This window comes from Podarcis melisellensis, assembly GCF_964234715.1.
Source record: "Podarcis melisellensis genome assembly, chromosome: 14".
Taxonomy (NCBI): domain Eukaryota; kingdom Metazoa; phylum Chordata; class Lepidosauria; order Squamata; family Lacertidae; genus Podarcis; species Podarcis melisellensis.
In genome coordinates, this window is record NC_138546.1 from 28,378,341 (window position 1) to 28,394,211 (window position 15,871).

At 46.4% G+C, this 15,871-nt stretch overlaps 1 protein-coding gene across 1 annotated transcript in view; it reads left to right on the plus strand.

The window, feature by feature from the left end:
• The window catches only part of IGDCC3 (immunoglobulin superfamily DCC subclass member 3), a 104,934-nt gene that overhangs the window by 63,973 nt on the left and 25,090 nt on the right, over positions 1-15,871 (plus strand). The window contains exons 3-6 of the mRNA XM_081888520.1: positions 2,138-2,282; positions 4,256-4,386; positions 7,905-8,042; positions 10,690-10,848. Coding sequence (XP_081744646.1) covers positions 2,138-2,282; positions 4,256-4,386; positions 7,905-8,042; positions 10,690-10,848 — 573 coding nt within the window. The remainder of the gene's footprint in view (positions 1-2,137; positions 2,283-4,255; positions 4,387-7,904; positions 8,043-10,689; positions 10,849-15,871) is intronic.

A 15,871-nucleotide genomic window follows, 5' to 3' on the forward strand; every position in this document is an offset into this window, starting at 1 on the left:
GCCGAAATGTGTAGCACAATGGAAAAAAGCTTGAGGATAAAACTATGTCCTGGCAGATCAGTTCCCGCTACCCTTACAACTTAGACTGTAGAATTTAACAAAAACATTTACTAAGAGCACTGCTAAAAATAGAGTGATGTTTCTTATGAGCCTCGCTATTGTATAATTGTATTGAGCACTAATACAATAAGTATGTTCCGATTCTACCTCCACTTTGGTTGGTTGCTGCTCAAAGCCCTTTTCTTAGCACAATAAAATGTAATTAGTGCTCAAGAAGCTTACATAATTTAATAAAATGCTCTCAGATGGCATTAAAATCCAGTTGAAACCAGGGTTGCTTTTTGGTTTTTTCCCCCTGTTGTTAAAAGACGGAGAAGAACAACGGTGGATCCCTTAAAAGCACAATCAGCATGTTGTATTTTCTAAACCCTCCCTATTTAGTGAGCTGAAGCTTATGACAGAGGGGCGTGAGAGGAGGGTGATATGGCCCATGTTTAATGTATGAAGCGGAATAAGAAGTCTCCCATCTGTCGGAGCCCAATGGGAGTCTGGAGATGAATGATGGATCCTTCCTGACATGTCTTTGGTTCTTTCCCTTAAAGAGATGCACATGTATTATCTTTGATGTGTGTTGAAGGAAGGAGATTGAGGTTTGTGTGTGTGTGTTAATGTGCAGCCAGGAGACATTTTGTGTTAAGGGGAGGCTGGCAGGGGGGGCGAGGTTAAAGCACAGTTTAAAGATGGGCTTTTTGTTTCGGAGTTACGAGCATGGATGAAAATATCATGGAAAAGGATATTGTGGAGTTGGAAAAGGTTCAGGAAAAAGAGCAACCAGAATGATCAAGGAGATGGAGCGACTTCACTATGAGGTTGCAATGTTTGGGGCTTTTCAGCTTAGGGGAAAATTGAGCAACAGGAGACATCATAGTGATGCATGAACTGATGTGTGGTGTAGAGAAAGTGGATAGAAACCAGTTTCTCTCATCATACTTAAACTTGAAGCTGAACGTTGAAGGACTGAGAGCAAACGAAAGAACTCATTTGCACACCACGTTGTTAAACTGTGGAACTCACTCCCGCAGTAGGCCATAATGGCCACTAACTTGGAACAGCTTTAAATGAGGATTAGACAAATTCCTGGAGGAGGAGAGGGCTATCGATGGCTGCTAGCCATGATTGCTACGCTCTTCCTCCATGGTTGGAGGCAGTAATGCTTATGCGAATCACAAGAGGTGAAATTGCTCTTGTGATTGATTCCTGCTTTCTGGCTTCTCACTGTTGGGCCGCTGTGAGAACAGGTTGCTGGCCTAAATGGGCCATTGGCCTGATCCATCAGGCTCTTTTTATGTTCCATGTCCTGGCCCCAGAGCAGGAATATTCCTGAGAATCCCCATAGCAGGAATCCCTGAGGAGATTTAGCTGTTGGTAACATCTGGAAGGCAGCAGCTTGGCAAAGATGGACATAGGCTTCATTTTTTGGAGTCTTGGGTTGCTCTTGACAGTAGATGCACCAGAATTTGAAATACAGAATTAACTATCAATTTGCATTTCTTAGTGCAGAGAGTATTGATCTGATTCGTAGAGATCTTTCCTGTTCTACTTAATTCAAGAGGCTTCTGGAAGCTTCTCTGTGTGAAGGAAACAAGCAGAAGGTTCATTATATTTGGGTTATTCCTTCAGAGAAGCTGAGTAAAGCTGGCTTAAATTGGTTCTGTTATCTGTTTCAGTCAAGGTCATGCTGACTATAAAAGTAGGGCCAGAAGGAGCCTAGGTTTCACTTTCTCTTTCTATCTCTCTTCTGTCTGGTGTGGTGTTCTGTACGTGGTTAGGGTTAAGGTTTAGACTTATTATGTTACTGTAAGTTGAAGTTAAGTCTGCTGCAACTGGATTTCTTATGGACAGTGCCAATCCTGAATGTATTGGATTTGTGACCATTCTGCCCGTTTGCCTTCAGTAGCAGTAAAGCTCTGCTGGATGAAATACAATTGCCTCTGATCTATTTTTTGGGAATCCTACAAAGTTTTTACTCTGCTAACTATACATTGGAGTTCTGCTCTGGATCAATATTGAGTAGAATTCCACGACATTTCCTCCCCACATTTTACTTTCAACTTTTCCCTTTCCTTTTACCTTTCAGCTATGTCTGACTTCCACATCCACCCCCAGAGTGCAGTGGTGGAAGAAGGCGGCGTGGCCAGGTTTCAGTGCCAGATCCATGGCTTGCCAGAGCCTGTGATCATGTGGCAGAAGAACCATCTCCCCATCAATACAGAAAATGACAGGTAAGGAAAGTGGGTCCGGTTCCCTCCAAACAGGGCTGCGAGTGCTGCAGGAGGGGTGTTTTTCAAACTCTGCACTATTCAGAAACCTTGCAGGTGGAAAGTTCATCATATCTACTGTTGAACCCATGCTTTATTTATATCGCAAGATTTATATACCACTTGGTTGTAATGATACCTCAAGGTGGTTTACAAAAAGGGTAAAACAACTGAATTATCAGTAAAATAAATGCAGTTAGAAATTCTGGACTCTGCTCCAGAACATGCCTGGCATCCCCCCCTGTTGCCGAGCCTTTCAAGAAAATACTGTGGTCGGCAAGCTGACTTTCAGAGAAGATAGACAGCTATTACTGATCTGGCAAACCCCTGATAAGCTTCTCCGAAGCTGCAGGCTTTGAAAACCAGTGTTCCAGAATAATAGTGGCGCTAAGCTTGATATTATAAATAAGCAAGGGAACTTTCCAATTCATAACCCACCTTCATTCACCTGTCCCCCAACCAATCGCAGAGGCAATTAAACTGGTCAGTGAAAAACATCCCATGATAATCCCAGGGTGTGTGTCTGCGCATTTGAAATGAAGCTGATTCGGAGCAGAGAAAAAGAAGGAACTTCTTCGCACAGCACAAAGTGGAATTTGCTCCCCAAAGAGGCAGCAACGTTGGATGGCTTGAAAAGGGGGTTAAGACCATTCCCTGAAGGAGAATTAGTTCACAATGGCTATGTTCTGCCTCCCCTGTCAGAGGCAGCCAGCCTCTTGAATGCCCTTCGCTGAGAATCGCAGGTGACAGGCAGTGCTGTGGTGCTCAGGTCTTGCCTACAGGCTTCCCCATGGGCCTCTGGTGTGCTGCCACGAGAACAGAATGCTGGACTAGATGAGACTTCCACTTGATCTGGCAAGGCTCATTTTGTGCTCATAGAATCAAGTGTCCTCATTTGATGCATGTTCACAGAACAATTTTTGCAATTCTGGTTTATGTTTGTTGGCTTGGTACGGCTGCAGGCTCGCACCATTGCCTGCTTGCCTTTCCCCCACTTATTACAAATCAATAAGGATTATTCATTCCTTAGTTATTTGTTAATTTTTCAATCCATTTATTTCCACCACCCCCCAATCATGGGTGTATCCAAGGGGGGGAGCAGGGGGGCAGCTGCTGCCCCCCCAAATCAGTAAAATTACATGGCTAATTGAGGTTCTGCCCCACCCTAACAAAAATCCTGGCTACGCCCATGCCCCAAATTGATTGCTTTATAGAAGTGCCTTCAAAGTAGCTTGCAAATATTAAAATGTTGTTGTTGCTGCTGTTTACCTGCCCTTTACTCTAAGGTTCCAGGGCAGTTCATAGCAATCAAAATACAATATTAAAAACAATTCAGACAGTTCATAGACATAAGGTGGAGCCTAAAAATATACATATTGGGTGTCAAAAGCCAGAGTAAAGAGCTGAATCTATAAAATACATACACAGATGCATAGAGTATCATCAAAACAATCTGTTTTTCATTCGGCTAATGCTTACCACATACAAAAAAAATAGTATTTTAGTTCAGTTCTGAAGGGGGAAAACTATTTACTTCCATCAACTGAATGCTAGAAAAACGGAGAATCGATCTGGCCTGCATATGCAGGCGAATAGCGGGCAGGATGCTGAGGTGGCAGAATGGACCACAGCACTACATTCTGCAGGTGTTGGATGCCAACTCTGAATGGTCCACCATGTGAAAACAAAAGAAAATAAATCCCCGTGCAGTCAGAAAACTAACATAATAGGGTGCTGGATGTGCTAGATTTCTACTTGCAAGGAGCCTTAACGAAAACATGAAGAATTCAAAGCATCACAGCCACCTGCAGTTTGGAGTGGCATGCTTTGCCCCCTCATTCTAGAGCAGGCCTTTACCCTTCTAAATACCCATGTACCCGCTACTGTGCTGAAAACCCCCCTCACTTTCTTTCCCTTGCATTTTCCTGCTCCTTTAGGTACACGTTGTTGCCCAAGGGTGTTTTGCAGATTACTGGACTGCGAGCTGAAGACACTGGGATCTTCCACTGTGTTGCCACCAACATTGCCAATGTGAAGTTCAGCAGGGGAGCCAGGCTCACTGTGTCAGGTTGGTGTGATTGTGGGACAGAGGGGGGCAGAAGCAGGTGGTTTGTCCCACTGATCTCCTACCAGGCCAGTCTATTAATGCAACTCATTTGGCTGCAGTAAAACTGGTGCTTGGAATGGTGTTGGACACCATGTGCTGGCTGGGGCTGTTGAGAATGCAAAACACCGGGAGGGCACCGGTTAGGAGACTACTGAGAAGATAGAGCTTACCTTCACAAAGCTCCCTTTTTTACCCTCCCTGCCCGCTGTGCCCACTGTGCTTGTCAACCTGCCAAAAGTCTTGAAACAACAACCGTATCCCGATTCTGCAGTGCAGGTGCATAGAGCTGTTTTGCCAGGGGCAAGCAGTAGATGGTTGAAATTCCTTGAACACATTGCTCCGTAAAGCCGGCTGCTTCTCAGCAGGGGATGTGAAATTCTGCAGCCAGAATCCTACCTGAGAGCCCTGAATTTGTGCAAAGTGCTTCGATGGAAATTAGTGGAATAGAGAGGAGAAGGGAGCAAATTGGTTGGGGTGGCCCATCTTTTCTCATGCCCAAACACCGCAGACTGGTAGGACCTGAAAGCCACTTCTCTGCAGAACCCAACAGTCCTGGCTCCTGCTCATCACACATAGGCAAAGGCTCTTAACGTACAAGTAAGAAAGATACCTTTAATTTGGGCAAGTAAAAGGTGCAGGTTCAGCAGCAGACACAGAGTCCCGGAGTTCAGGGTATCTAAAGTAAAGGTAAAGGGACCCCTAACCGTTAGGTCCAGTTGTGGCTGACTCTGGGGTTGCGGCGCTCATCTCGCTTTATTGGCCAAGGGACCCGGCGTACAGCTTCTGGGTCATGTGGCCAGCATGACTAAGCCACTTCTGGCGAACCAGAGCAGCGCACGGAAACACCGTTTACCTTCCCGCCGGAGTGGTACCTATTTATCTATTTGCACTTTTTGGGGTGCTTTCGAACTGCTAGGTTGGCAGAAGCAGGGACCGAGCAATGGGAGCTCACCCTGTCACGGGGATTTGAACCGCCGACCTTCTGATTGGCAAATCCTAGGCTCTGTGGTTTAACCCACAGCGCCACCCGCATCCCACTATTTAGAACAGGGTATTTAGAACTAGCCAAAAGCAATGGAAATGTCCCACCACTTTCTGCATCCTGCCCACCAAGCTTTGAAAGATGATGCACGACATGCTCCGTCATGAGTCTCTCTCACTTTGCAGGAATGTTGGGCTTGCAAATGCGCTCTCCATCTGAACCCCCAAGACCTTTGGCTAGTGCCCAGCCTGACCAGCTGTTGGTCCTGAGTCTGGCAGGATGCTAAATAATCTTGCCTTGGTCTGGTCTTATTCTCCAAAGGGGCACATTACCTTCTTCTGGCACCCTCTTGAAAGCTGCTTTCCCCATCAAGTCCCACCTCCCTTGAGCCTTGACACCCACTTAGCAAATGGCTGTTCACGCCTGCTTACTAACCTGTCCTGGAAACCAGCCTTTGGAGGAGGAATGAGTCAAACTTCCATCTCTGGTCTTCTGCAAGCTGACCTCCGGGCAAAAACGGCATTCCTTTCATGCCTCTGAGGCCCAGGCTGGCACTGCTTGCTTTTTGGTGATGAGCAGAACCTGACCGAGCAAGCAGCTCTCCTAGCAGCGTAATCTTAGAGCTAAGGTGATCCCAAGGGGAGTTGTCCAGGGCGGCAAGTGAATTGGTGTCAGGGGAGAGGGACCTACCTCAGTGATTTGCATCTGCTTTGCATACAGAAGGACCCAGGTTCAATCCTTGATGTCTCCAGATAGGGGTTGGAAAAAAGTCTTATCTGAATCCTTGGACAGCTGCTATCAGTCAGGGCTGAGCTAGTTGGTCTGACTCAGTATAGGATTGCAGTGTAGGATTTAGAGGGCATAGGAAGACTGATTTACTTACTTACTTACTTACTTACGATAAAGGTAAAGGGACCCCTGACCATTAGGTCCAGTCGTGACCGACTCTGGGGTTGCGCGCTCATCTCGCTTTACTGGCTGAGGGAGCCAGCGTACAGCTTCCGGGTCATGTGGCCAGCATGACTAAGCCACTTCTGGCAAACCAGAGCAGTGCACGGAAATGCCGTTTACCTTCCCGCCGGAGCGGTACCTATTTATCTACTTGCACTTGACGTGCTTTCGAACTGCTAGGTTGGCAGGAGCAGGGATCAAGCAACGGGAGCTCACCCTGTTGCGGGGATTCGAACTGCTGACCTTCTGATCGGCAAGTCCTAGGCTCTGTGGTTTAACCCACAGCACCACCCGCGTCCCTTCCTTCCTTCCTTCCTTCCTCCCTTCCTTCCTTCCTTCCTTCCTTCCTTCCTTCCTTCCTTCCTTCCTTCCTTCCTTCCTTCCTTCCTTCCTTATTGCATTTGAACACCACCTTTGTCTTCCAAGGATCTAAAAGGTGGTTACATGGTTCTTCCTTCCCATTTCATCACCTTAACAACCCTATAAGGTAGGTTAGGCTAAGAGATGGGATGTTGAGTGGCCCAGAGTCACTCAGTGAGCTTCATGGCTGAGTGAGGATTCGAACCCTGCTCTCCCCACATCCCAGTCCAACACTAACCATTATTATGCCACACTGACTCTTTTAAAAGATTGTATAATAAACCAGTCACACCTCGTGGCTTTACCTTGGAACTCTTGTGGACATCTGCACAAGGGAGCCAAGCCTAGTGAACTAGGGTGTTGTAGGTGTTTCAGCTTCCAGATCATTGCTGTTTTAGGGTGACATCGAATTGCATCCCAGCAAATTCAGGTTGCCCAATTATATTTGACTGGGAGGTCTTGTGCAACAAAAGCAACAGGGCAGTTCATTGAAAATTGTGGAATTACACTTGCTTTGATGCAAGGTTGTGTAACCTCCCCACAAACAAATCAGAATCATTAAATAGCCAGCGTTGTCTAATTTCCCTGCAAACCAACAGTGTTGTCTAATTTCCCTGCTCAATGAACAGGTTGCCTAGAAGCGCCCCCTTCAGCTGTAGAAGGGAATAGCATGATGCAGCATCTGCTCCTGTGACTGGCAGGCAGCACAAAGCTTCCTGATTGGCCAAGCCTGGTATAAATTCCAGGAGTCAGTCCCTTGTGTTCTTTCCTGGTCAAGAGAACCTTCTCCCTGCAGCATTTCAGCCTCTGCAATGAGTAGGGAAGGCAGGCAGGTTTGGGTCATGGCTGCCTTCTCATACGAACACTAGGAACTGCCTGCCATTGAGTCAGGCCATTGGCTCAGCTCATTCAGTACTGTGCCTACAATGACCGGCAGAAGCACGCTATGGTTTCAGGCAGGGAACTCTCCCATCCCTACTTGGGGATTGAACCTGGGACCTTCTGCACGCAAAGCAGATCCTTTACCGCTGAGCTGATGCTCTGCTCTAGCCTTGACGTGACACAACACTTCTGAAACCTTACACTTTGAGCACCCGCCCCAGCAGTGAGGTGTATATATACACATACAGATGCACCTTCTCGATTTCAGAATGTCTCATGTTAATGCTTGGTCTGCCATGCACAGGTTCTCATTCTCCCGTGTACAAGGATCCCATGATTCTCGTGGGACCAGAGAACCTGACCTTAACTGTGCACCAGACTGCCATCCTGGAATGCATTGCAACCGGAAACCCCAGGCCTATCGTCTCCTGGAGTCGACTTGGTAAGTGACCAGAGGTTACCCTCGTGTCAGAATCCATACATAGGAAAGGAGAGCATTGCTATTACTTCAGTGCGGGCAAAGTTACCGTATTTTTTGCTCTATAAGACGCACTTTTCCCCTCCTAAAAAGTAAGGGGAAATGTGTGTGCATCTTATGGAGTGAATGCAGGCAGGAGGCTTTGCTCAGCGCTCCCTTTAAAGAGCGCGCGGAGCGTGTGTGCGGCTCTTGGGGGGCTTTTCCCCGAGGAGGGAGTGCCCTTCTTGGGGGAAAGCCCCCAAGAGCCGCACACATGCTCCGCGCGCTCTTTAAAGGGAGTGCGGCTCTTGGGGGAGCCTTCCTACTGCTGCCCAGGAGAGGCTGCGAGTGGCTATCCCATAAGCCAGGACAGCAATCGGGATCGCTGAGCAGCGATCCCGCTTGCTGTCCTAGCTTCTGCCTTAGCCCTGCTCAGCCTCTTCTGGGCAGGGGGAGCCTTCATCCCCCTGCCCGGGAGAGGCTGCGTGCGGCTATCCCATAAGCCAGGACAGCAAGAGGCTATCCCAGAAGCCAGATCCCTCTTGCTGTTCTGGCTTCTGGGATTCAGAATATTTTTTTTCTTGTTTTTCTCCTCTAAAAACTAGGTGCATCTTATGGTCTGGTGAGTCTTATACAACGAAAAATACGGTACATACAGCATATTGTAGTTGCTACTAGGTAGGGATTTGGTTTGAGGGTATGAAGACCCTTGTGAGCTGGAAGAAGTTGCTAGTTTTGCGTGTAAAGCTGGTAGCGTTGGAAGGGACCCAGAGGGTCATGTAGTTCAACCCCCTGCAATGCTTTTGTCTTCTGTTTCTTGTGGTTTCCTGACATCCGCGTCTCTATGTCCCTGAAATGCAGGCTGCGTACCCGTAATACTTTTAAAGCACGTTGCTTCCCCCACGGAATCCTGGGAAATTCAGTTTACCACTCACACATGCATACAATTCTGAGCACCCTCAATAAACCACAGGTCCCAGGATTCTTTGAGGAAAGCCATGTTCCTGAAACATAGCATAAACATGTTCCTCGGAGCCAGCAAGATCAGATGTTTCTTGGCTCTCCATAGGAGAGCGAATTCACCCTTTCATTTTCAGTGCTAAAGCTCTCTCTGCTAGTTAATGAGATTCTAGCTTCTAATCCCTCACGGCTGGTTGGTGAGCTATGGAGGCCCTGCTGATCCCAGGACTGCTGGAGCAGAGTGGGGTCACTGCCTCTGTCAACCATAGCCAAGCTAGAAGCTTTAAACACACACACACACACACACACACACACACACACACACACACACACTGTGCTCTGTTTGTTGTGGTTTGCTGCCCTGACCACAGCAATGCAGCTTGCTTTAAATACCTTTTCCCACCTTGGCTGCACCATACAAATGTGAAACACCTTCTTTCTCTACAACTGCATTAAAAAAAATTTATTATGTATATATCTGAAGTTGAGAGAAGGAACTGCTGCAAAAGTTGTGAGAGGCAGATTGTAATTATTAAATGGACAGCATTTTTGAAGGATGGTATGAATTGCAAAAAGAACTTAATAGAAATGGAACCAGTAGTTAGGTTTCAGCGAAAGGCCTTCTTTTTTTTCCAGCCTGAGGGGTGCAGTCCCCCATGGGCAACCTCCCAGGAACCACATTTATATTAGTTTAATATGAAAGAAAAATCTCCAAGAGTATATAAAACCAGCCAGTATATAAAACTAGCCATATAAATTGTGGGGGTTTTTTATGTTGTATTAATAAGCAATATAGAAGTGCTCATCCTCACATTGTTCTAATAATAGGTAAAAGCATCCAGTGTGACCAAATTCAGTGGTCACGGTAAACCTGGGCATATAACTACACCTTTAAAATACAGGCAATGACCAATTTATGTGCGTCCAATGGATGTGCAACCGCGCATGTGCGGATCGCGGCAACCTGGAAGTGGCGAGAAAAGGGGGTGGAATGAGGGCGGGGCAAAAGGGGGTGGAGTGGGTTTAGTATTTATTGGAACTTAAGTTTGTGCCTGTATTATATTTGTTTATTTATCTTGAATCAGGAAGAATGTTACATACCGTATTTTTTGCACCATAACACTCACTTTTTTCCTCCTAGAAAGTAAGGGGAAATGTCTGTGCGTGTTATGGAGGGAATGCCTACGGGTGGCATGCCTATGAATTTTCCTCCTCTAAAAACTACGTGCGTGTTATGGTCGGGTGCGTGTTTTAGAGCGAAAAATACGGTACTTGCTGAGATTTGTACATATGAGTGATTCTCAAATCTCAACAGTATAACTTATTGTGCACTTTTATCTTGTTGTTCATGTGGCATTAGAATAAAATTTATTAATGATTTTAAAAAACCACAACTGAAGTTGAAAGCTAAAATTTGTTCAGGGCTGCCTCAAAAAAGAGTTTGAGTTTGGCATAAGAGAAGCATATCTCCTCATCCCATTTCTGGTCCCTTAGAGTGAGCCTGGTTGTTCTAGGGGGAACAGTGCTTGCTAGATTAAGAGAGAGAGAGAGAGAGAGAGAGAGAGAGAGAGAGAGAGAGAGAGAGAGAGAGAGAGAGTGTTCCAGGCTCCTTCACACCATAAATATTAGACAGACCCAGAGTATAATTTGCTCTTGTGTTTCTCCAACCCAGATGGCCGACCGATTGGCGTTGAAGGAATTCAGGTCCTTGGGACAGGAAACCTGATGATCTCTGACCTCACTGTGCAGCATTCTGGGATATATGTGTGTGCAGCCAATAAACCCGGCACGAGGGTGAGGCGGACAGCCCAAGGAAGGTTGGTGGTGCAAGGTAAGCCAGTCAGGGTCAAGATCCCTCAATTGCTAAGACACCAAATGGCTGTTTTCACAAGTGAGTGGTGCCCTTGGATTTCCTTCAACTAGAACAGAAGAGTGACATTGACTAGCATGTACACTCCCTTTTTAAAAAATGGTTTCTTTCACTTCCTATACTTCATTAGCAACATTTTACAAGTAGCGCATTTCAAGTTAAGAGTGTTTCTGCCATCACATGAGGAAATGTCCAGTGTCTACTTCCTTATCACGAATGGAGTTTTCATTTTTAAAAATAGTATAACTGTGTCCTGGAAATTTCCTCTTCTGATCACCTAAACAGGGTTGCAGCTGAAAATGTGGGGATAGTAACAAGGGACTCATGAAGGAGCCTAAATGTATTTATGATTTTTGTTTTGTTGAAAAGATCATTTATGTACCACTTATTAATCCTCAAAACCTCTAAGTAGTTTTGCACACAATTAAAATTACTTATAAAAATAGCCAGTAAAAAACCTTAGCCTAAGATTTATTTATTTTTCAAAATAAAATCAGTTTTAAAACCTACATTATAAAATAAAACTACACAGTAAAATTCATGCCTAATTTACATGTCTGGGTAGGCTTGCTTTAAAGAAATGTTCGTGGCAGGTGTTGAAAATGTGCCTCCCTTCAATGTAAATGGGCAGGGAGTTCCAACATTCATGGCGTGCCACAGTGAAAGATTGCTTGCTTGCAAGTGCAAGAGCAAACATGTGGCACTTGAAAAATGCCTGTTTCACAGACCAAAACAGTTAAGTGGGCAAGGCGATCCTTCAAGCAAACTGTTCCCAAGCTGTTATATACTAAGAGTAGCACCTTGAATTACACCTAGTAACAAATCAGTGGGCAGTGCAACTCTCTGAACAGAAGTCTAACACACTGACAGGGCCTCACTTTTGTCAGCAATCGTGTTGCAGCATTCGGCACTGACTGCAATTTCAGGACCAAGAGCTGGGCCTCTTGCCCCATCCCTTAAACTACAAGATTTGACTTGGCCAAATACCTTCAGCAGTCTGGCATTGTTCTGTCCTCTTTGACCAGAGAGCACTGAGGTTGATGTTCTGCAGAGCAATTGGACAGAAAAGGACAACCCAAATGATTGGGGGTGAGGGAACGATATCGCTATGAAGAAAGCTTGCAGCATTTGGTACTTTTTAGGTTCAAGAAAAGGCAAATGAGGCATGGCAGTTTGTTTGTTTTAAAAAATCTTGCATGGCATGAAGAAAGCAGAGATAGAACAGTTTTTCTCCCTCTCTCATAATGCTAGAACTCAGTCAGGGGCTGAGTCGAATGTTGGAAGATTCAGGACAGAATCTCAGATGAACTCAGATTAGACAAATTCATGGAGGAGAAAGGTACCAACGGCTACTGGCCATGGTGACTGTTCTTTACCTCCACATTTAGAGCCAGTAATGTTTCTGAATACCAGTTTCTGGAAACCTCAGCGGGGGGAATATGCTCCAGTGCTCAAATCCTGCTTGCAGGTCTTACTGACCACTGTGAGAACAGGAGGCTGGACTAGATGGGCCTTTTCTTATATTCTTAATGCTGTCTGCCCTTACCTCCTTCCTTCTCCCTATGTAAAGGGGCTAGAAGCTTACTTTTTTCCTTTTGTTTTGGGGAAAGGAAAAAGAAGAAAAGGAAGCTGAAAACTTAGTGAGAGAGCTCAGTTCCATGCGCTCCTGTAGCTGCAGTCCTGAGACTAAACCCCTCTGCTGTGTGGCCTGTGCACCAGGGAAATGGGAGGGCTTTTCTCCCCCCCCCACCCCACCGAAGGCAAAATCCTCCTAACGGCAGACCTGAAAAGCCATTTTTAATGACCTTGGCCATTGCTGCTCCAAAAGGACTTTCTCAAATGTTTGCTGTGCGTCCAGTCTCCATGGTGAAGTTTTTGCACAGAGAACGCCTTTTCCAGGGTTTGAGGGGGTGGGGAGAGAAAAGGGGAGCAACACAGCTGGCAGCACAGAGTTTGAATGCTGTTAATCCTTTCCCTGATTACGAGCCCTCGGCTTCGCCTTTGAAGTAGCCCGTTTCCAGCAGCCCGCATTCTCATCAGCTCCCCTCGTTAAGGGCTCGGTTTGATGAGCCTCTGAATCTCAAATTATCTCTCTCCCACCTGAGCGGCCTAATTGGCCATTTTCACAGGGATGGCCAGGCAAGAGGTTTTTCCCCCCCTTGGGGGCAATGGGGAAGGAGATCTCTTTCTGCTAACATCCTTGCCTCCAAACGACATTGTTATAGCCCCCGTTATAGCCAGACCCATTGGCCCGAAAGACCCACTTCCTTGGGCACCAGTAACTTGGTGCCCTCCTGCGTGCGTTCGCAAATGATTTCTCCAAACAACCATCCCCAAGTCAGTTGCGGCCTAGAAAGAAAACAAGCATAGGAACAAACAGAGAGCACATGACATGTGCAGAAAGCCTGGCCGGGCTGGGAACAACCCTTCTCTACAAGCCAGGAGAGATGCTGCCACTGTGGATCCACTGTTGAACCAAATTCCCTTGGGAGGAAGAGAGGATACAAATTTAATATATAAGCAGTTCTATTTTTCTAGAAAAAGAGGTGCTGTAACTCACCATGAATGCCTCCCATAGTTCTCTTATTATAGCAATGGCACCCATCTGAGAGGTGCTGGAACCCCATATAGAAGTAAACAAAAACAATTTGACCCGAGGGCTGCATTTCCACCTGGGCAACCTTCTGGGGCCCACATGCCAGCGGTGGGTGAGGCCAGAGCCAAAATTGGATGGAGCAATTCCTGTCAATTTCACCTTTGTATGGTAGGCTGGTTTCCATTCATATTTGCACACACCTCTAAGAACAGCCCTGGTGGAGCTGGCCGGTGGCCCATCTAGGCCAGGATCCTGCTCTCGCAGCGGCAGACCAGATGCCCTTGGGAAGCTCGTGAGTTGGAAATGGGTGCAACAGCACTCTGCCCACCTGCATGTTGCCTCTGAAGTAGAGGTAAGCCTAGCCATTGTGGTTAGTAGCCATTGATCGGCTTGTTCCACATGGATTTGTCCTCTTTGAAAGCTCTATCCTCCCATCTAGGGAAGGGTAAGGCATCGCAAAAATTCTAGGACAAAATTCCAACCAGGCAAAGACACTCAAGGAGAGGGTGCAAAACAGAGATGGAGAGACTTGGAGGGTACATCCAGTCCCTGGGCTTGAGGTTCCTCATGCCCTATGTAGACAAGCCTGAGCTTGCATGGGGTGACATAATATGAGGCAGCTCCCCACGTCCCTTGGAGAGTTAAGCTGCATGCACACCATACATTTAAAGCACATGGCTTCCTGCAAAGAATCCTGGGAGCTGTAGTTTGTTGAGGGGCTGGGAATTGTGGGTCTGTGATAGCTACAGTTCCCAAGAGCCTTTGAGGGAAGGCATGTGTTTTAGATGTGTTTGTGTGTGTGTGTAGCTGCAGTCTTGCTCGTTGCAGTTGACCAGGTGAGCGAAAGGTCGGCCATCCTCTGCAACACAGCTCTTAAAGCAGTTGGGCTGGAGGAGCCATTATGCAACGAAAGAAGCAGAGTGTGAGGAGGAGGAACGGCTGCTGCTGACAGAGGATGACCCGTTCAGCAGCCTTGATTTTAGGATGTCCTCCTCCTCCTTCACCCTTTCCCAGACACTCAGAATAATTTATTTCTGCAGCAGTGAGTGGGCTGCTGATTTGAAGGCACCACAGGGTCTGGGGCATACCCATCTGCTGGTTTTCGTCAGCTCACACACTACATTCTCAGGTAGACACAAACGACATCCTGAAAGCAAAAGGTGTTAAACAAAACGCTTGTTAATAACTCATGCCGCAAGTGGGCCGGTTGAAGGTTTGGAGCTGTAAATCAGGGAGTGTCTGGAACATATTCAGAAGCTGCTGGCGTAATGCAAAAGCCTCAGGATTGCAGAGAAGTGGGAGTGAGGAAAGAAAGGGGAGAAGGGCCTTGCATGCAGGAGGTCTCAGGTTCAATTCCTATCGTCTCCAGTTAAGGCTTGAAATGTACCCTACCTGAAAAACCTCAGAGAGTCACTGCCAGTCAGTGTGGGCAGTCCTGAGCTACGTGTGGCACATACTTCCATGTTCCTAAGAAGGGCTGGGGGTCTCAAACAAAGAATCCCTCCCCTGTCCCTGTTGCAGTAGCTGCTACTTTCTGTGCCCACATTGTGAAAATCGCTCATTCCAGTTAACTACTTATTATGATCCACTCATTCTCTTCCTTGCATCAAATGATACCAGACTCCTTCTACATTTTCAGTAAGCTTAGGTGCTTCCTTTGCAAAATTGGCATTCTTTCCTAAAGTATACAGAACTGTTCTTTTGACAGTAGCATACAACTAGCCTGGCAAAGGAGTTTATTCATTCATTCATTCATTCATTCATTCATTCATTCCATTTGAATCTTGCCCATCCAACTAAGGCCACAACTATACCATACATTTAAAGTGCTATGATACCACTTTAAGCCGTCATGGCTCCCTGCAAAGAATCCTGGGAGATGTAGTTTGCCAAGGGTGCTGAGAGTGGTTTGGAATCCTCTATTGCCCGCTCAGAGCTACAATGTCCAGAGTTCCCAGGGAAGGTTTGATTGTTAAAGCACCTTGGAAATGCTTATTTATTCCCAGCAATCATTATCTTTTAAGCCAACTTAACACAGTGGTATTATAATCAAGTTCAGTTGGGGCTGGGGGGGGGGACAGGATCATCTCCCTGTACTAAATGTTAAACCAGCTTCTTCTGTCTCCCTTCTCTGACCCTCTCAGAGAGTCCTTTTGATCTCCTTCCTTTGATCCCTGCAGCAGACAAGTTTCCTATATTCCTCTCGGTTCTCTGACCTCAGATGTTGGGAGTCTCATTTTCATCCCTTGTCGCAAATTAACAAGCTCCGTATAGGAGAATGGTTAACAACTTAAGGCATTCAACGACAAAATGAAGAGGGTGTTTCTTTTTGAGGCAGGGAGAAAGGAGAACAGATTGCAAAGAAACAGGGATCCCTCCCAGCCACCC